The 21,514-nt window shown below is 45.8% G+C and overlaps 1 protein-coding gene across 6 annotated transcripts in view; it reads right to left on the bottom strand.

The window, feature by feature from the left end:
• Positions 1-21,514, bottom strand: part of CTIF (cap binding complex dependent translation initiation factor) — a 160,913-nt gene that overhangs the window by 40,004 nt on the left and 99,395 nt on the right. For 5 of the 6 annotated variants that reach the window (XM_054053528.1, XM_054053532.1, XM_054053531.1 and 2 more), the window contains 2 exons: positions 5,770-6,211; positions 3,698-4,027 (listed from right to left, as the gene is read on the bottom strand). In XM_054053528.1, coding sequence (XP_053909503.1) covers positions 3,698-4,027; positions 5,770-6,211 — 772 coding nt within the window. The remainder of the gene's footprint in view (positions 1-3,697; positions 4,028-5,769; positions 6,212-21,514) is intronic. The other variant, XM_054053530.1, reaches the window with a different exon arrangement.

The raw sequence follows: 21,514 nt of genomic DNA, 5'->3' as shown, positions 1-21,514 counted from the left end.
GATCAGATTAGTCTGAAAGGTGCTAGAGAGACATAAATCCAGCTCTGGAGCAAGCATTTTATTTAAGACTTTTTTTTTTTTTAAATTAATAGTAAATTATCTAGAAATGGCTCATGGAAGCGCCTGATGATGTAGGGACAATGTCTGGAGGTGGGTAATGTTATATAGTTAACCATATATCAACATACCATATTGATATCGGTATATCAATGTCGTATCATTGACCATATATCAATATATACTAATATTTATATATATCAATATTTCATATTGATCATGACCGTAACATATCAACATTAGATCATCAATCATATCAATATATGATATTGCTATATTAATATATCAACATGCTATCCACTCTATTCCATAATATCCATAATTACAGATTGATATCGATAATGTCTCATATATCAATAATATTAATGCCCTTATTTCACACCAAGGCAGCTGCAATGAGTTTTTTTTGCTTCATACCGGAGTTTGTCTCCAGCCAGGGCTATCAAGCCTGAATGCATCACAAAAATTCCCAGTTTAGGGCTTGACCAAACTATTTAGTGAATCTATGTCAATGAATCAAATTATTTTGGTTAGAAGAAAACTACTGTGCTTGTAGAAAGACAAAATCCTTTAATAACAGAAAGGAAACATTGCATTATTTATTTCATACAGGACTCTGCTTTTGACCTGCAGTGATCCATCACCTCTTGCCTCATCAAGACATTTTTAAAAGATGTGCAGTTTGGGGCTAAGTAAATCCCTTTTGGATACTTTTCTATGCTTTTGCACACGCAATCATTCACCCACACACCCTGCTCACCTTTTACACTTCATTTCATCCCAGCTTTCCACAACAGACATCATGCTCCCATCACACTGAGACTGTCTACATGTTCTTGGGAAGCACTTTGGGACCCTCTGGAGACATGAGATACATTATTTATCCTACATCCATGCTATGACGAGCTGAATGTGAAGCCAGTTATAATTGTAGATGATGCTACAGTATAAATCAGCCTACTGGATCTGTTGGCAGAGTGCTGGGCTAAGAGAAGAAGGCAAATTGGAAGAGTCCTCCCAAAACCAGAAGGACTGCCATTATCCTATATTTTTGAATAACACCCTGCTGCTCCCTGGCCATCACTCCTGGACTTTATCTTGGATTCCTTAGTATCACTCAGCCAAAAGGGAGAAATCACAAGAGTGACCTCGCATGGGGGAAATGGGATGCTCGGATGGGGTAGAGTCCTCTCCAGCCCTTTGCTGCTAAATCTGGGAATGATATTGACTGCAATTTGTCTCCTCCTGTTTTATAATAGGTTTAGAAATAAATCAATCAGGAAAAAATCAGTGCCTGGTACATGCGATGGGCAGATGTGTGTGCTGCCCCAGGGCTTTGCAGGGGGAGAGTGGAGCAGGAGGGGTCACAAGGAGAGATGCTGGTTTGACACATGCCCAGAGCAATGAGAGAAGCAAACCCAGACCGGTTACTGCAGAATTATCACAGATTTTGTTAAATATTAATAATCATTAAGAATTACAGAATTATAGATTGACTTGGTTTGAAAGGGACCTCAAAGCCCATCCAGTCCCATCCCCTGCCATAGGCAGGGACACCTCCCGCTGGATCAGGGGCTCCAAGCCCCATCCAAGCTGGCCTGGAACACCTCCAGGGATGGGGCAGCCACAGCTTCTCTGGGCACCCTGGGCCAGGGCCTCCCTACCCTCAGAGGAAAACATTTCTTCCTAATATTTAATTTAAATCTTCTCTCTTTCAGCTTAAAACCATACTCTTTCATCCTGTCCCTGCACTCCCTGATCAAGAGCTCCTCCCCAGCTTTCCTGGAGCCCCTTTCAGCACTGGAAGCTGCTTTAAGGTGTCCCTGCAGCCTTCTCTTCTCCAGGCTGAACAACCCCAACTCTCTCAGCCTGTCTTTGAATGGGAGGTGCCTCAGCCCTTGGATCATCTTTGTGGCTCTATTTTATTTCGTTGCTTACTTCCCTGCTTACTGTGCTGCTCAAAAGCCAACTCAGCCCACACAAGGTACAGGCAGTCTGGCACAACGTTGAAGGGACAAGATCCAACAAGAGCAAACAGGGCAAGAAGATGTGTCAAAAACTGGAGTGCTGCTGGGAACTGAACAAACGCAGGGAAAAGGGAAATTAAACGAGAGCTTTGTATGCGACACAGATGATGTGTGTATGAGGGAACAGCCAAGTGGAAATGTATGTTAAATTAAGGGTTGGAAATTCAAGGTTTAATATCTACGTGCCCTGTTTCTAGAGAGGTAGAAAGATACAGGTCCATGTGAAACCTTTCCCAGATAGCAATCCCTCCACAGACTGTGGCGGCACAGTGAAACACTGTCTCCCCAGGAAACCTCAGGTAGATGAGGACAGTCCTGTTTCTCCATCGTCCACCCTTATCATGGAACATTTTTCAGAGCCACTGCTTTTTTTTCTCCCCTCTAACTTTGCTGTTGCTGACTGTTTTGGAGCAGAAAAATCAACCAGTGCAGCACATACGAACAGACAAGTCACCCAGAATAATAAGCAAATAGTCAATGTATTTAAGTCTGGATTGCAATCAGAAACCAGGAATGAGCCCATCAGCCAGGTGATGCAATTAATTGCCTACTCAGGGACCATCACTTAACTTAGTACCTCTGGTGATGGGCAGGACTTGAGCTGAAAAGAGTGGCAAAGATCTTTCACTGTAAAACCCTCCAAGTTCACCCCATGACATGGGGATGCTGCCACAAGCAACCCACAGAATCACAAAATCACCTAGGTTGGGAAAGACCTTTAAGATCATTGAGTCCAACTGCTAATCTAACACTGGCAACCACACCACTAAATCATGTCCTGAAGCACCATATTCATGTGGCATTTAAATCCCCTCAGGGATGGTGACTCCTCCTTTGCCCACTGCCCTGGGCAAACTGTTTCAGTGCTTGACAATCCTATCCTGAGGTCAGTTTTCTTAATATCCAATCTAAACCTCCCCTGGTACAACTTCAGACATTTCCTATTGTTCTATCACTTCCACCTGGGAGAAGAACATTTACCTCACTACAAACTCCTTTTGGGCAGTTGCAGAGGGTAATAAGGTCTCCCTTCAGCCTCCTTTCCTTGCAGCTAAACATCCCCAGGTCTCCCAGCCACTCCCAGAAATCCTGGGCTCCAGATCCTTCCTTAACTCTGTTCCCCTTCTCCATACGCGCTCCAGACCCTCAATGTCTTTCTCGTAGTGAGGGGCCCCAAACTGAACACAGGATTCGAGGTGTGGCCTCATCAGTGCTGAGTCCAGGAGGATGATCACTCCTCTACCCCTGCTGGGCACAACATTGCTAATCCAAGCTAGGATGCTGTTGGGCTTCTGTCCACCTGGGCCACTGCTGGCTCATGTTGAGCCACAGTTAATCAGTACCCCTAGGAGCTTTTCCACCAGGCAGCTTTTCAGCCACTCTTCCCCAAGCCTGGAGCATTGCATGGGGCCCAAATTTATGGCACATATCCAGGACCAAGCACTGAGCCTTGTTGAACCCCATCCTGCTGCCCTTGGCCCACTGATCCAGCCTGTCCAGTTCGCTCTGTAGTGTCTTCCTTCCCTCAAGCAGATGGACTCACTCATTTTATAGACGGACGCTCACGGAAGATAACTTATTTCCACACACAGCTCATAATTTTATCTCATTACCTGCAACATGTTGAGGAGCAGACTTCGGAATTTGGTTCCTTCCACCATGAAGAGAGCCATTTTGTCACAGAGCTTGGCTGCTGTGGAAGCAAAGCTGCGGTCCGTCACCGCTTTCTGGTAGATGGTCTTGACTATCTCCCCCAGCATCTCCTCAGAGTTGGTAGAGTTCTGGGCTTCCTCCATAAAGGTGGTGAGCTTGGAGTCAACATCGCTGCTGTTGTTCCTCATGCTATTGAGGATTTCAATTAATTTGTCCATTTTGTTCTTTTCAGGATTAGTGTTTTCCACTGTGACTTCGTCCTGGTCCGTGAAAAGGGAAAGACAAGGCATCTGTTACACAAGGAAAAAACAGACATATCAGCCCTTGTCCTTCCACAAACAGTAAAGGGGGGAGGGGACTGGGGAAACATAAACAGATGTAGAAAAATTAAAGCATCTTTTAGAGGCACAATGGTGTTATCTCAGCATTGAAAACCATGTGTGAAAGAGTTCTGATCCAGAAATGTCCCCATTTCCGCAACATTCAATCCCAGAGCCCTCTCCCTCAGCTCCAGAAGATTTGTTCAAGAGTCCTGAGCCAGTATGCCGAGGTCAGATCATTCCTGACTGCCTTCGGCACCTTGAATGGGCTTCTGGGCGTGTCCACAACATGGTGATAACGGGCACCTTTTTGCCTCTATTTTGAAAGTGCACTGATGTTTACAAAATGCTCAGGTAACACTCCTACAAAAATATCTACTTTTTAATATGTATTTAATGAACTAAAATGAGATCAAAGATGTCGCATGATCCTGGCATTAGAAAAACTCTTAACTTTTCCACCTCTTGATTGTTACACTCCTCACTTCCCAACACTACCACATAATTTATTGCTCCTTTTCAATGTTTAATTATGCATTTGTCCTTTTCCCCTCAGTGTAAAGCATGCATTCTGCTTATTATGGTCTGATCCCCTCCCTTCTTCTTGTCCAATATTGCTATACAACACAAACCTGTAACAAGTTTTTGGATAACCCCAATGCCAACTGGCAACTGGAGTACCCAAAACTTACATCAGGAGACCAGTTGTCTTGACTGCACCCACTCAAGCGTGGGTGCTTGTAGGATGCACTTCTTATAAGACTATAAATTTGCAGTGTGGGCAATAAAATGAATACTCTGAAAGACTGCTATACTCCCATTGCTTTAAAGAACATTAAAATAACTAACAAAATCTCTTCCTCCTCCTCATGCCACATACATAAATAGTAAATGCATGTGCATTCGAAGGTATACATTTCCAACATGCGCTCCCATGGAATCGTATATGTTCAGGTTATTTTTGCTATGCATTTTAGAAATCTCATTGGAGATACCCCTAATGACACACTTTGCAGGCTGACTAAAGAAGCTCAAGAGATAGAACCTGAGTTCCAGTGGGGGCAAATGAAGATATCATCTCCAAATTCCTCAGAAATCTGAGGCTGAATATTATTTCCAAAAAGGATTTCTCCTCTGTCACTTGCATGCAATAGTTTCGTTATTGTTGGGTTGTTGGAAGGAAGGGGGAAAGATAATGACATTTCAATTAACTACTGAGATAAATGGATATCATCGTTTAAGTACCTGACTCAAATTACTCAGCAATCAAAAGTCAAAGCTCTGAAATACTGCAGACAAATTGTCTTTTTAAGATCTCTTGGCAAAGCCGATGAGCTCTGCATACTGGGAGGCAGTCAGCTGGGATCAGTCCCTGGGGAAGGAAGACCTGTGCTGTAGCTCATGTGTGCACCAGCCTTCCCTGAGGATCTCTGCATGGGTAGGGGGAGAGTTTCCAGTCCTTCTCAGAGAATACATGCTGATAGCAATCTCAACCAAAGAGGTGAGCTAAAAGCTTTAGCGTTGTGTCAATAAAAGGCCTTCTGAAGATGCATGAAGATGCTTCAAAAGAAGTGTGGGCACTAGGAGACAAGGATACATTGGGTGCATTCATAGAAAGGTCCCTTAAGCCCAACACACCCTTTGTATGGAGAATGTCCAACAAGCAGACTCTCAAGAAAAGGAAAATTCAACTTTCCTCTAAGAAACAATACCTTTTCTTTTAGTCTCCTCCGCAGCCTGTCCTTGGAAGACTGGAGCAAATTGATCTTGGGTCTTTCCCCAATGCGCTCGTGAATACTGTCTTTCCGCTTGGTCTCTGACTCCTGGATGTACTGCTGAGACTGCTTCTCCACAGCCTCTGGGCTCCGATGTGTTTCTGCAGGAATATGCACTGTGCAGACTGAGTTGTCCTCAATTTTCAAATTCTCAGTCTCTTTGGCATTTCTGTGCGTTTCTTTGTCGTTGGGTGAGTGCTTCTGATTGTGGTGCCATCTCCGGTTCTGGCTGTAGCCATGGTGGCCCGTCCTGCCTGAGGAGTGAGGGGCTTGGCCTCCCTGGTAGAGTTTCTGGTGGTCCCTGTTGTGTTTGGTGCCACCCTGCTGATGATCCGTGTGCTGCTGAGACTTGTTCCCACTGGGAAGTCTCTGCTGTCGCCTGGAAAGTCAAAGAAATTGATTAGTACATTCTCTCCAGCATGGTCCTCTTTGGTCAACACATCTGTCACAAAAAGAGAGCCAGATTTTTTTCGCATGTAACACAACCCAGTACTAACTTATGCCTCTAACTCTCCTTCAATAACAGGCATATTTCAGCTGAAAGTTTTCATGAACAACTATATAACGTGACTTTGGTTCCCAGGAAAATTTCTCCCAGGTTTCTGTGTTGTTTATTGTTTCCACACTAAACCAGGGAAGACCTGGTTTGTCCCAGTTCAGCAGTGGGATGTCAGCCAGGCACAAAATACCAGGAAATATATTTTTCTGATGAGCTAAGGAGCTCCTGATAAGCCTGGCCCACAGCATCACTTGCTCCTCTTGCTTCCCACCTCCGCTGTACCAACATGGCACTGGTTTGCAGTGCATCATTTCAAGTGCATCAGGAATTCCCAAGAGAGTAAAAAAAGCTAAAAAGCGAGTTAAGGAGCTAAAGGAGTGCCCACACCAAATGGTTTTGTTTGTTGTTTCTTTACGCATATCCTTCATCGTTGCTACACTGGAGAGGATGTGTGTACAGGTGAAGAAACTGATGACCGCGCATGGCTCTGGCGGCACAGGCAGCCAGGACCGTAACCTCCACACAGAAGGCTAGGTAAATTTGGCTCCAACCAGATCATATGGAAATTCCACAGGCATGAAGAGGAGGAATTAACCACAAATGGTTTGCTCAAGAGACTACAGTGACCCAGAAGGGGTGAGCAAGCCTCTCCATACTGGCCATAACTGGTAGCCGAGGCGGATGAAACGCTTTGGCAACCTTGGAAAGTTCAGATTTTCACACAGGCTGCAAGCGTGGCTCTCCCCAGCAGAGATGACTGAGCCAGCATGCCATCATCAAGGCTGTAATTAAGATGGAGACAGTCCTGGCATCGGCTGCCTTCGCCTGGGACTCTGCAGGGTTGGTTCTAAGCACAACAGCAGCTTCCTGCCGGCTTGTGGGCTTTTTAATATTCAGTGTTGGCTCTGAGAGCACACAGGATACTTTAAGGCTCAGCTCCTTACAAGGCTTCTGGGAGCAGCACTGAATATATCCCCAACACCATTGCCCCGAAAGAGGGAAACAACTGCAAGTACTGCAGTGACCACATCACTCTGCATCCGTCCTGGTTTTGTAGTTATTATAATCCATCCCCTTGCTCATCTCTTATCCAAAACCTTCACCTCTGTTTGGATAAATAGCATTGTTTATTTAAATCCTTTCGCATAGTGATTAACTCTATTTTCTCCATCCACACTGATCAGCTAAGGGTGCTTGGATGTAGGAAGGGGGCCATTCACAAATACATTTCAATGGTCAGCAGCTAAACAGTCTCCAACCTTGCCTGCCAAAGCCATCTGCCCATCAAATATGTATTCCTTGGCATCCCCAGGAGTTAAAACCTATTTTCTGAGGCCAACTGGCTCTCAACCACGAACAGTGAGGGCTCGTGTTTGGCGAACATAGGATGAAGAGGCTTGTTCGTGGTGGCAGTGGAAGGAATTTGTGTTTAGTCTCAGACCACCGGATCCGGTTTTCTGAGATATTCAGCGTGGATATTTTCTCTTCGCAAGCTGAATGGCAGAGGATCTTAAAACAATAAAAAAAAAGGAGATGGGGGAAGCTTTCCTGTTTTCTGGAGCTTACAAGCATTTTATGAGTACAGAATCTCCACATCAACTTTTCCTGGCATTTCTGTTTCCTCTCAGTAACGCAATCACATAAACTGCTTTGTAAAAACGCTTATTAAAAGAAGACTGTCAAAATAAAAGCTAGTTAAAGCCCTTATCTAGTATTAAACCCTCACATGCTTGAGAGGGCAGGAGTTTTGCTGATATAATTCAGGATTTGCTTTCTGTAGTTTTGCTCGTTTCTTGTCTCAAACATCTGAGTTTAACTGTTTGGGTGCACTTTTGGGGTATGTTATGACCCCCTAATTTTTCTATATTCTAACCCAGGTTATTAGCTAGACAGGCTGCTACTGTGTTTGGACCGGAAATATTGCACAGAAATGATAAAAGTTGCACATAGACACAGCTTTAATTTAAACAGAGGTAAGGCAAAACACCTGGAAATGAGCTGGGATTGAACCTCTGCTGTGAATTCCAGCAAGAAATGTATGCAGGGACTTTTTTTTTTCCTAAAGAAATACTGATATTATAAAAACCAAACCATTTCTGTTTAAGGACTGTGAAAGGTTTAAGACTGAAAAAAAAACCCCAAACAGTTAAGCCAATGTGGAATGTGCAAGATTGTTCAGTTTAGGGATTTTGCAACAAGACAGGGAAAGAACAGGCAGCTCTGTCCCCATACAGGACAGCTAAATGCAATACCCCCATGGCAAGGGGGAGTGCAAACACAAACTGAAGCTCTGCAGTCATTGATCACAGGACGGAAAACATCAGAGTTAAACAAGTTAGGGGGGGGGGAAAAATGAAAGAAATAAAAGGCAAAGAAACGAGAATGGCAAAGAAGGAGCAACATCCGTGACTTGGCAGCAGGCAGGGGTCTAGATGATAATCCAGCATTCAGGCACAGAGTCGCGTGCTTTTATCTTCCCAACAACCCAGTAAAGAAGAAAAGCCAAAGAAGAAAGACTCTGCAGCGAGGAAGAGGAGGGAGAACAGGGCACAGATCTTAACATCTTTTTTCACTACACAGAATTGCAAAGCCCAGAAGGTTGGGATGACCCAGCGTTGCTCTCTGGTGTGACCAAGGTGCTGGGGACATAGTCCCATAAGGGGGCAAGATGGGGACCAAGGCACCCCACCACACACACCAGCTGTGGGTGGAGTTGATGGAAACAAGCTCCTGCTTGCTCAAGAGCAGGAGAGCTGAGATGATGATTTGGGGTGACTTGCCTGTCTTAGGGAACCAGGGACGCCCCGTCCCTGGAGGTGTTCAAGATGAGGTCCGATGAGGCTTGTAGGAACCCCACCACTAGCCTATGGCAGGGGGGTGGAACTGATAATCGTTAAGGTCTCCTCTGACCCAAACCATTCTATGACTCTCTGATCCTTTCATGTAGGAACCCAAACGCACCTCCCAGCCTATGGTTTTAGGCTTGCGATGCTGAAGGGAGCAACAGTTGAAGCTTGAACCACACAACAACATACATCCTTAAAAAAAACCTCAAAAATTTACCCCAGAAAAATCTCTCTGCATATCCTTTGCTGCAAGCACATAGCACCTTGCAGGGGACCCAGCTTCAGCTACGAGTACCTAGACAGCACACCCATCTCTTACTTTTTGTCTCTGTTTAATGTTAAATAACTATTTTCTGTTTACAGGCCAAATTCTGACTCAAAGTGAAACTGCCCCCGCTGTCCGTGAATTGAACAGGGGAATTGATCAATGTGGAATCTTAAAGAGATGTTCAGAGTTACAAAGAAACCGCAGAAGAACTAAAAAACCAAAGGGAGACAGCCAAGGTTGCCAAGCTGGAAATACGGTATTGCTCGTGCTATAATTTTTCCATTGATTTTTTTAATTTCATTAACTAAATGAGAGACCTTTCAACGGAATTTAGATCTGACACATGGCTGTTCTGTTGGAGGAGCCTACGCAAACAAACCTAAGGCTTCAGCTGTTTCGGTGATTATCAGACTACGTGCTCAGAAATACGGGATTCCTGCAAGTTTTTACTACATCGTTTGCGCCCAAGGAAAGGAGCCGGAAGGCAGAAGGCTGGGGAAAATAACTTCAGACACGTGGACAGCTGTGGTCTAAAACACAGTTGCTCTGTCCCGTCAGCCCTGCTCATATGCCCCGGAGCGAGACAAGTCCTCCAAAAGCCCCCACCATTTGTCTGGCATGTGGAGAGCTGGAGGACAACGCGGGGTTACATTCTCTTGGCGGTTGCATGGAGATTTGGTTAAGCAATTCCTGCAAACACAGAGAGGTGAGGAGCTGCATTTCTAATGGCACTTGAAGACATTTACCCCATCGTGTAGAGCATTCTATACAGCCAAACAGACTGAGATCCCGTCCATGGACTCAGAGACAAGGTGCCCTGGACACCCTGTCTCTTGTCTTTGAAGAACCTGCCTGGACACCGCCCTTGCCTTCAATCCCAGGCCACTCTCCTATGGAACACACTCTCATGAGCATGCTAAGCTCCCTCGCAGAGGAGGGATGCTGGTTTTGTCCCTGTTTTATGCAGAGCTATTATCTTGTGGGCATGGCCAAGGCCATCCAAAACAACTAATATGGAATTGCAGCCACTCAGGCAAGAAGTTGAGAATGAAGAGCAGTGCCATGGTCAAGGTCAAACCTTCTGCTTCCCCTCCTCCCTGCTGATGAATGAAAACTTTCCTCACTGCATTTTGCAAATAGAAAGCTTCTCTCCACCCTTTCTTCTGCCAAAGCAGGATCTCACCTCTGTGCCAGGATTAGGTCCAGGAATATGATGCTAAATCTTGAGTATCTCATGACCAGCTTTGCTATTAACATGGCTGCAATTAATTAGCGTTTGCCGTTATAAGGGACAGATTAAGATCTGCTGCGGAAATGGACTCTGTGGGACTTTCCACTCCTATGAAGATCCCAGATCCAACTTATCTAATGCACTCCTCAGTGCTGGAATAGAAGAGTACCCTCCAAGACACGCGGCAACTGTACCTGTGAATGAAAGACTGGTGGGGCTGGATCTGTGGGCTGAAATTCCACTTTTTTTTTTTTTTTTTTTTAAATCCCACAGTAATTTTCCATGGAGAGAGGGAAATTAAACAAAACTCTTAGAGAAGCCACTGAGTTAATTTCACAGAGACTGATGGCAACCACGTTCTTCACCACTGTACTAGCTAGCTGCCCTGAAAGGGGAAAGGGCAGGAAGAAGGAGAGTCCCCTGGAACGTCCCCATAACAATCTGGTGTCTCCGGGCTCAGACTTCCTGAACTAAGCATTTCATGGACGACAAAGCCTAACAGCCACCCCATCCCTGGCCAGGGACACAGTCAGTGGCATGGCTACAAGACAGGTACCCCACCAGCAGTTCTGCATGCCGCCATTGTGTTCTACCACCACGTACCTCCTCTCTCCTCAACAGCTATGCAGACCACGTGACAGTCTTGGATTCCATGAGTAAGGGGATGCAGCTCCCAAAATAATCAGACTGGCATCCTTGGGCAGGCACTGCTGGAGGGGTTTGCCGGTGGTACTGGCTTAGGACACCTAAGGGACGTGTGATCCAAACTGGAAGGCCTAGAGGATCCCAGTTAGAAGCTGATGAAATTTTACGGCATCTAGAACAGGTCCCAGAGGTCTGATTTTGCACTGGGAGGTCAATGTGAACATTGCAATTAATATAATGTGGAGGGATTTCTGTTCTAGAGGTCTGACTTCCACAAGAAGTATTGTTCACCAAACCATTTAAGGCACCTTGATGTATTAAGTGCATGCATAATGACAACTCAGTGCGGCTTGGGTGCAGGGAGCATCACAGTCCAGCCATGGTCATCTTCTATCCTCACTCTGAGAGTGGGAAACACTCAAATAAGCCTCACAGTTCTGCATTATTTAAACAAAAAAACTCAAAACCCTACGGAAAGCAACAAACTCCACCTCCAAGGATGCAGAACACAGGACTTCTGTGTGTTTTCCCTCTGGCTTTCTCTCTCAAACTGGTTTTGCTTGGCTCCAGTTTCATTTTTGTTTGCATTTTTCTCAGATGAGAAGGGAACAAGATGTCATGTTCACTCCTGAAAACAAAAATGAAATTCTTCACACTTTTTTGATGCCTTTCTTCCACTAGGGTTAAATTCTATCCCGATCGCAAGACCCAGCCTCCGTGTCTGGATGGACATAGCATTTTGGAAGCACAGAAAATCCGCCTGTCAAAATGGTGGTGATCAGAATCTAAAAATCATCATCGAACAGTTAAGACATGATGCATGCTTTAGGTCTTACACATACGCATCCTTGAAAACATACAATAAACTCCAGAAGACAAGCACAGCCAACAAAAACAACACCATGAGGGCAGAGATGTTTTTGTTGAGGCTCACAGCATCTGGCTGCTGGGAAAAGCATTATGAAACCTTCAGACGAGATGTCTACCTAGGAACAAGTCCTCTCGTCATTGCCTAGTTCTTGGGGTGCAGCCACTGCAGACAACCCTCCCTTGGGGCTGGACATCATGTCTGCCTCTGTTTGCTAGAGAAGATTTAGTTTGGCCTTTACAACGCAACTAGACTCACTACAAGTCAACAGAGTAGCACTGATTTTTACTGTGAGGGTGGTGGAACGCCGGCACAGGTTGCCCAGAGATGTGGTAGACGCCCCATCCATGGAAACATTCAAGGTCAAGTTGGACAGGGCTCTGAGCAACCTAACGAAGTGGAAGATGTCCCTGCTCATTGCAAGGCAGTTGGACTAGATGACCCTAACATGCTCCTTCCAACCTAAACCCCTCTGGGATTCTATGGTTGAAGGGCTTCAGACAGAGACACTCAGGGTGCTCATGTAGTAATGCATCCAAAAAAATGGATGTAGGATTGTCACAAAGCACGGTTCACCACGGGGTGCACTATCTTCTGGTACGGGATGCTGACTGAATTGACACAGAAACAGACCTGATTTCTGCCTGTGTCTTTCTGCAGGATCACTTCACAGCATCAGTGTCCGCTACTTCTCACACTACGGTGATGGACATCCCACTCACAGGAGTGTCAGATGGTGGACATCCCACTCACAGGAGCGCTAGATGAGCACCCAGTCTGCAGGCTGTGCTGGAGGAGCATAGACAGTGCTGTTGGGCTAAGAGGACATGGCACAAAGTCCAACAGAGCAGACTCAGCAACGCATTGAAAAGCCAACTTGTCTACTGCTGAAGTCCAATGGAAGTTCCCCCCACACTGCAATGCTCGGCCGCACAGGCTGCCTGAGTCAGCTATTTTCTTCTAAGCTTCATGGAAATGAATCTTCAGGAGGAATGCAAGTAGCTGTTTTGCAACACCAGCTTGGGAAAGACATCCCAAGTACAGATGGCATGTGAGATAGCTCCAAACCAGCTCTTTAAATGCTTTGTTGGATCTCCCACAATTCATTAGGGATGTCCAGATGGAGGCCCGTATTGCACAGGCTGGGCAATCAGCTAGGAAGACACCCCTTGGACTTCAAGGCTGATTGCCCACAGTGGTGTAGAAATCACTGCAGTGATTTCATGTAGAAATTGCTTGGAAATTATTCTCTTCATAAACTACATTGCTTGGAATTATGTTTTCGGATTCTTAGCATTCTGTAAACACGATTGCAAAAACTACATCAAAACCATAGGAAAATGCAGCGACAAGGAACCCAATCTGGTTTAACTGAAATAAAGCTGAAAGACACAACCGTGGTACACGATGTTTCCAAAAGCTCTGCTAAGCACAAATACACACAGATCCTGAACTACTGGTAAGAATGCAAGTTGAGTGAATAGATTTATCTTTTACTACTTTGCAGTAAAAGAGCTTATATCTCGACTCCAGGCTGCCTCCTTTAAAAATACACCAAGGCTGATCAGTTATCCCGAGATCTGATAATCCTCCAAGAGATATAAACTTTAAACCCACGCCAAGATGCACAGACACAGCCCATGACCAACCCTCCATGGTCCTGCCCCTCAAGACACATCCTAAATAGTACGTACGAGCCCCCACCTGCTGCCTTTTTGTTCAGCTGTCTTCCTTTAGACCTCTGTGACTCTTTGACCGGCAAGCAAGTAGACATCCTAGGGTTTTTTCCATATCCTATTTATACCAGTGCTTTCTAGTGAAGAAATAAATGTCTTTCCTGTAGAAGCTAAGGCAAGATTTGACAGGATCTCCTAACAGCTGTCCAGACACATGAGCTAACCCAAAGTCAATGGCAAGCAACTACTTCCAACACTAGGATCTGGTAAAACACCAACCCAAGGAGCAGAGGTGCTTTGGACTTCGCTGTGCCAAAAGCCTTTATCAAGCACATTAAATAAACCACTTTAAAAATGATGCAGCATTCTGTAGCATTTAGCGTAGAGCTTTGAGAGCTAGGATTGATCTTGACACTGACTTATTGCAACTCAGTGGCACTCCTAAACAGCTCCCCAAATGCAGACCTAAGCCTGATCCACTGTCAAGAGAAGAGCTGTCTCTGCTGGACCACATTCCTGCCTCCTGTCTCATGTTCTCTCTAATGCCACATAGATGTGCTGAGCTGTGACAGGGTCTAAACCACTCGAAAAATTTACTTTCTCTTGGATGTGTTTCCATTTAGCAGCGCGGATGGGAACATGCTGCCTGTGGGGGAAACCACGGAGCTGTGTCACCTTCTGCTGGCTCTTGCTGCTTGGAGACCAGAACCCCTAGCTTTAATCAGGAAATACGGGTGACCCGTAGCATCTGCACAACACTGGGAATGGATGGAGCAATGTTAGTTTAAATGAAATAAAGCAGCCTGTTGTCCACTCATGCCCTGGAGGCTGTCACGCTAAATAAAGACATTATCGGAGAAAGAGCAGATACTCAGCGCCTTCATGCCTGTTAATGACCCTGGCACCTTCCAAATCAATCTAGGGACTTTCTTTCCCACAGATGGTCCCTTGGAGACAGACTGCTGTGGCTTTAGTAGGAATAAATGGAAACAAAACAGTTAACAAATATCCAAAAATAGAGCGTAGTTAACTTTTATTTTTTTAATACAGAGACGAAAAATCCCTGGGTGATTTACGTGCCAGCAGAGATATTAGCTGCATATAATAGATGCAGTATTTTTAATACTAATATTTTGGGCTGAGACAAGAGTGGGAATGGAAAGTATTTCCAGTGCCTTGACTTCTTTATTTTGCAAACATCAGTTGCTAACTGGGGTCAGACAGAAATATTGTTTCTGCAACAAGAGCCCAAACAACTCGAGCTGGCAACTTCTTCACACACTAACCATGCCAGGAGGCCCTGCAGAGCTTCAGCACATTGTTCCCTCCCAGGTCTTCAGGGCCAAAGTCCCTAACTTGGGCTTGCAGGGAGAAGAGGCGGGTGGTAAACGTACTCCTGCCACCAAGAAGGTGGCTACTTGCTGTGGCCAAAAACTGCAAGTCACCCATGAAACCACACTGTTGAAGCGCTGCTGGGCTTCTTCAAATGGGCCAGGTCTCATGGAAAGAGCTCGTATGTCACGGGGAATGTTGTAAGCCCTTTTTTTACCCATCAAAAGCATCAACTTCTGCTCACCCTTACCTCTCAGTTCAGTTGCCAGGGAGCTTTGGAGAACAATCTAGTGGCATAAAGCCCTTGGTGCTCATTCCATGTGATCACCAGCAACAGCATACTTATATCAAAGGATTGAAAGCAGGAGAAAGAAACAAGTTATTTCGCTTCATATTCACTCAAATAACTGGCTGCTGACAACACCTCCATGAACTCCTGCTGGAAAACAACACGTGGATGGATGAACCTATTTCCAGTACTGAGGAGCCATGCCGGAAACACTCCACCAAAGAGAAAGCCATTTCAATAACAGATTGGTTTCCTAGTGCAGAGGAACCTGCCGCTATATTTCCTTCCCTCAATTCTGGCCGGCTGAAATAGCATCACGTAGACGATTTGACACTAAAAGAGCAGCCTTGAAACACAGTCTCATGGGTGATGGGGTTCACACATACAAGGATATGGCAGCCTTGGGTTCACTGCGAGGTCTGCAGTGGGGGAAGGTCCAACCACAGCCTCTTCCCTCCCTTCTGCCTCGGTCTCCCCGCAGGGAAAGGGAGGATGCTGAAAGCAACCCGCCGCCAAAAAGCACTTTGAGGTTGACGGACAGCACTGCAGTGTTGTTTCATCTCTGGCTGCCTTCCCCGGGGAGAGCTCTTGCACTGCTTCCCCATGACTCTTCCTACAGCTGATGGACCCAACAGCACTCTACACTCGCCCAAGTGATAAGGACTTTCCTGCCAGACTGGTTAGAAATAAACAAGTCACACCATCAGCTGCCAAAGCAACACCAGCATAACCAAACTGATCAAAGTGCCCTTGGTGGAGGGCCACGAAAACGATCCGAGGGATGGAACACCTCTCCTATAAGGACATGCTGAGGCAGTTAGGTTTGTTCAGCTTGGAGAAGGCTCCAGGGAGACCTCATTGCAGCCCTTCAGTACTTAAAGGGGTCTTATAATAAAGATGAGGTCAGATTTTTTTAGCGCGGCCTACAGCAATAGAACAAGGGGTCATGGTTTTATATCAATAGAAGGGCAATTCAGACTGGATAGAGGGAAGAAATTTATTACGCTGGTAATAAATCGTGGTGAAATACTGGCATAAGTTGCCCAGAGAGGTAGTGGACGTCCCATGCCTGGAAACATTCCAGGTCAGGTTGGATGGGGCTCTGAGCAATCTGATTATGTTGAAGACGGTCCTGTTCCTTCACGGGGGCTGGGCTGGATGGGACCTTTAAGGGTCCCTTCCAAACCAAACGATTCTATGGTTCTATAATCCCAGACCAGGCACTGCTGAACACTTCCATTGATGGTCTTGGTTTCAAAATGGCTTTACATGCCGACTCTCACTTTACTGAAGACAACTGAAGAGCTATGGTAGTGCTCAAGAGGTCCTTAGCTTGCAGGCAGAACCACGTGAGCACTTTACCTCTCATAACACAAAAAGGATGGCTCAAAATAACCAAAAGTAGGTATTTCTCCAAATAATTCACAGCTATGCTGGTGTGCTATGCTATAGGAGATGTCAGTATCAATGCATTATACGGGTTCAAAAAGCACATTGTCAAAGTCATGAAGCAAAAATCATCAGGAACTACTGGGCACAACGTGGTGCAAATGCAGTCTTGCAGATTCTTGAAGAGGAAATTCCTGGAGAATGACATAATCATTTTGATTGGAAAGGAACCTTAAGATCATTGAGTCCAACTGTTAAGAAGAAAACAGTGCTGAGAAGCAGCACTACATGCATACCCTGTTCTTCTCACGCTCCTCCTGGTGTCTATTGCTGGTCCCTGAGCCATGTGGTCTGGTGTGACCCATCACCGCTCTCCTGCTCTGGCTGACCTCCCGACCAACTCCAGCACGTCACTAGCCCATCTAATCTCAAATCAAAAAAACCCGTCCCTCTGATGATACAGGACAGCAGGGCAACAATAAGATAAGGCAAGTTATCTCGCAGCTGGGTGGAGGGGTTGCAGCATAAGGCACTCTGCATGCACAGCCAGTGGCACGCGCAGGCAATTACCACCACCCAGCTCACGTGCCGTAATTCATTAAGCCACAGTAACGCAATCATACAGCTGAGCCCTTTTAGGAACAAACCGCTGAGACAATATTGTCCTCTGGGGACCTGCAGTTTGGAGAATTAATTTAGTGTAATAACTCCCAGCGATGCTGTGGACAATCAAACTGAAAGAAATGGTGATCTGTCTCTAAACTGCCTGTAACCGACCCCTCAGCCGATGCCCTGCTTACTGGCGACCGCCAGCTCTCTCAAGTGCTGGCTGTTTGTTTGAGACTTTCATGCATAGCAATAGAGAAACCTCACTGCGAAGGACCAGCACTCCGAGAAGGAGTTCTTCAACTTCTTCTCTGGAAGGTTCAGCTTCAGCTGGCAGAGCTTTCTTAATCACAGAATCATAGAATGGTTTGGAGGAGAAGGTACCTTAAACATCATCCAGTTCCAACCCCCCCTGCCATTAGGTAGTCCTGTGAGAAATCATGAGCGAGACTCGATGATCTTTATGGGATCCTTCCAACTCAAGATATTCTGTGGTTCATTTTGGAGACATACCTTCAGTGCAGTCGTTCCTGAAAACGTGGCACTGTCCTTCACCACTGGTTCAAAGTTTCTAAGTTTTAAGCAGGACAGTGGTTATTATTTTAGCAGCATCTCTGCTTAGGTGCTTTCAGCATGCCTAGAAGAGTTTTTGGCATCGTTACACTCTAAACACTATGATTTAACTAGATGCTGGCTTTGCTATTCATCATTGCAGGCCACTACGCCACCGGAGACTAACTTCTGTCCTTCGAAAGAAAAAGAAATTTTTGGTCCTGAACTTGCTCAGGAGAAGAGATCTCCCATGAATGGCAGCTTTTCACAGCCACTGTTATGCCGGCTCCACTCTGCACCCTGCTAAGCGTGCACAACTGTGATATCCATGGTGGATTTGGGATGTTCTCTCTGTGCCTCTGGAGAGAGTCTCTGTGGTGGTTCCAGGAACCCCCATCAGCTCCCAGGAGGGCAATGCGGAGACAGGAGCATAAGGAGGGCGATGAAATCCTGATTTCCAGATGATCCTTTAGGAGTTCAGACCCACATGCTGTTACATCTAATTAATTTGACTTCAAAATCCTACAGAGAAGGAAAAGGGTGTTTCAACCTTTAAAATTCCTTCCCTTCCTCTTTCTTCTGTTTCAACACCATTTGTTGAGTTCACTAAAAGCACTGAAAATCATTTTGCTCAGTGCTAGTTTTCAGTCCATCCAAAACATTTCATTTTATCCAGCTACGAACAGCATTTCAGCACTAAAAAAAGTCTTGATATTGTTGCCCTCTTTAATAAACATCCTTTCCTCTCACTGCAAAACCCTCAGTAAATGGCCGTGGAAGAACAAAAGACATTTCTGCATTGTTTTAAGTTCTCTTCCTTTCTGAAAAACCTCAATTAAAACGGCGAAAAAGCAAACATGTCGCTACTATACTCTGTAATTATGAACTCATTTCTATTCACTTGCCCAGCAGGAGAGGTTTGTCCTGGTGACCTCTGAGAACGGGTTTCTAAGGCTTTTCCAAAATTTCACAGCCTTAAAAATGACACGTTCATGTCAGCCGTAAAACAGGTTCACTTTCGCCTTCACCCAGAGTAACTCGCAACCTTAAAATCCAGGGTGAGGGCCGTTCCTCTGAGTATTTTTACTTGTGAAAGGAGCCTTAGCACTGCCCATGAATAGATCAGCATGGGAACAGCTCTGGAAATAGTGCAATCCTTCAAGGCAGCGTGAAATTTGCATGAATACGGGCTGTCAGCTTATTGTGAGGAGTTTTTAGATAAAGACCTCACATGGCACGCTCCCGAGTGGTGGTTGGGCTTTTCTATAGAATTCTCCCCAGCACAAAAACTACCTATCCCAAAGAGGACGCGTGCCACTGTGGTGCCGTCCTCTTGACCTGGCCATGGGATGCTGGCGGGAATGTGTGCAGAGTCTTCTTTTCATAGAATCATAGAATGGGTTGGGTTGGAAGGGATTTCTACCAAAAGTCCCGCTGAGAAAACATTTTGCACAAAAAAATGGTGGGACAACTTGGTTATATATGTATATATCTTGGCTGTACACATGTGTGCATATACATCTATGTATATGTATCTTCAAGCACACAGTGAAAGATAAGAAGGGTAAACAAAAGGGAAACCCACTTTCTTATAAGACATAAAACATGACAAGAAAATAATGCCTGAAACATCAGAATTGGACAATAATCATAGAATCATGGAATGGTTTGGGTTGGAAGGGACCTTAAAGCCCATCCAGTCCCACCCCCCGCCATGGGCAGGGACACCTCCCACTGGATCAGGGGCTCCAAGCCCCATCCAACCTGGCCTGGAACCCCTCCAGGGATGGGGCAGCCACCACTGCTCTGAGCAACCTGGGCCAGGGCCTCACCAGCCCCACAGGAAAACATTTCCTCCCAAGATCTAATACAACTCTCCACTCTTTCAGCTGAAAATCATTCCCCCTTGTCCTATCCCTGCACTCCTTGATCCAGAGCCCCTCCCCGTATTTTCTGGAGCCCCTTTCAGTACTGGAAGCTGCTCTAAGGTCTCCCCGGAGCCTTCTCTTCTCCAGGCTGATGAACCTCAACTCTCTCAGCCTGGCCTCATATGCGAGGTGTTCCAAGGCCTCAGATCATCTTTGCGGCCTCCTTTAGACTTGCTCCAACAGCTCCATGTCCTTCCTGTGCTGAGTGCTCCAGAGCTGGGCACAGGACTCCAGGTGGGGTCTCACGAGAGCAAAGTAGAGGGGCAGAATCCCTCGCCCTCCTCACCACACTTCTTTGGATGCATCCTAGGATATGGTTGGCTTTCTGGCCTGCAAGTGCACATTGCTGGCTCCTGTCCAGCTTCTCATCCACCAATCCCCCTATGTCCTTCTTTTCAGGGCTACCCTTAATCCATTCGCCAATGAATGCAGAACAGCAGATTTTAATGTAAACTGAAGTAATATTGTCCTCAAACACCGATTAGACAACAGCTTTAAAATTCGCACACAGGATTTAGGGTCCTGACCCTCCCATGATTTCACGTGCCCATGACACACCTACACATATATATTCCTTTTCTCTCAACATTTAGGAACAAATCTAAGAGACTACACATACCTACACAACCTAGCTTAGGTAGAGCTGAGGACCCTACAAGTCTCACTGACCAGTTCCCAAAACCCCATTAGGCCCTGAGGGTTTGGGTCAGTTAATGTTTTGTCTGAAATGTACATGCCAAAAACATCACTGCTAAGCAAGTCCTGAAATGGCATCACCTCCTCATACCTCACAGTTCAGCCAGCTCCTGCCCCAGGACACAACAGATCCATGAACTGCACATCTACCCACCAGCTCCCTTCCAGAAAAAGGTGCAAATCATTAATGGAAGTGAAAATGAGTTAGGGGTTGTACCAGGAACTGGCAAATCCTTGAAGAAGCTCACCTCTGATGACAACAGCTCTGTTGACACCCGCTTACGAGACAACAAAGGCAAAAAAAAAAGACAACTACGTGCTTCACCTGGGCTGCTGTAAAGCCAGTGACTGGTGTCAGCTCCTGCTCAGCAGTACTGCCAAGCCAGCTTGGCTGGTAGACCTAGGTAAGGTCTCCCTACCCAGCTGATGGGTGAGGAGGTGATGGGTGCCAGCGAAGCCAGGCAGCCTTAACGAGGGGTCAAGATAAGTGTGGGTGAGGGATCTCATCTGCCATGTGCATCTTCCAGGTGCAGATGCACATCTTCTTCAGACACCAGAATACTTATGACAAGCATGGTCTGAAAGGGAAACTGATGGAAAACTTGCTTTTCTTGGCAGAGATTTCCATTCCATTAGATGGGAGAGAATGGGACGCCCCGTCTCAAGTCTTTGTTCTTGTTGAAGAGAGGCTAGAAACAAATCCCTGTCCCAGCGCTTCCTTTAGCATGAGGTGTTTTGGCTCAACTCATCCTACTGCTCTTTGTTTTTCAGACTTCCCTGTCGCTGGTCAACGTGGGAAGGTGAAACAAAGCAAGGAAACACGTTCTCATAAGATGGTTGGACTCATTTGTCTTATG

Source organism: Cuculus canorus, chromosome Z, assembly GCF_017976375.1.
Source record: "Cuculus canorus isolate bCucCan1 chromosome Z, bCucCan1.pri, whole genome shotgun sequence".
Taxonomy (NCBI): domain Eukaryota; kingdom Metazoa; phylum Chordata; class Aves; order Cuculiformes; family Cuculidae; genus Cuculus; species Cuculus canorus.
This window is presented reverse-complemented; position numbering and strand designations above follow the sequence as displayed.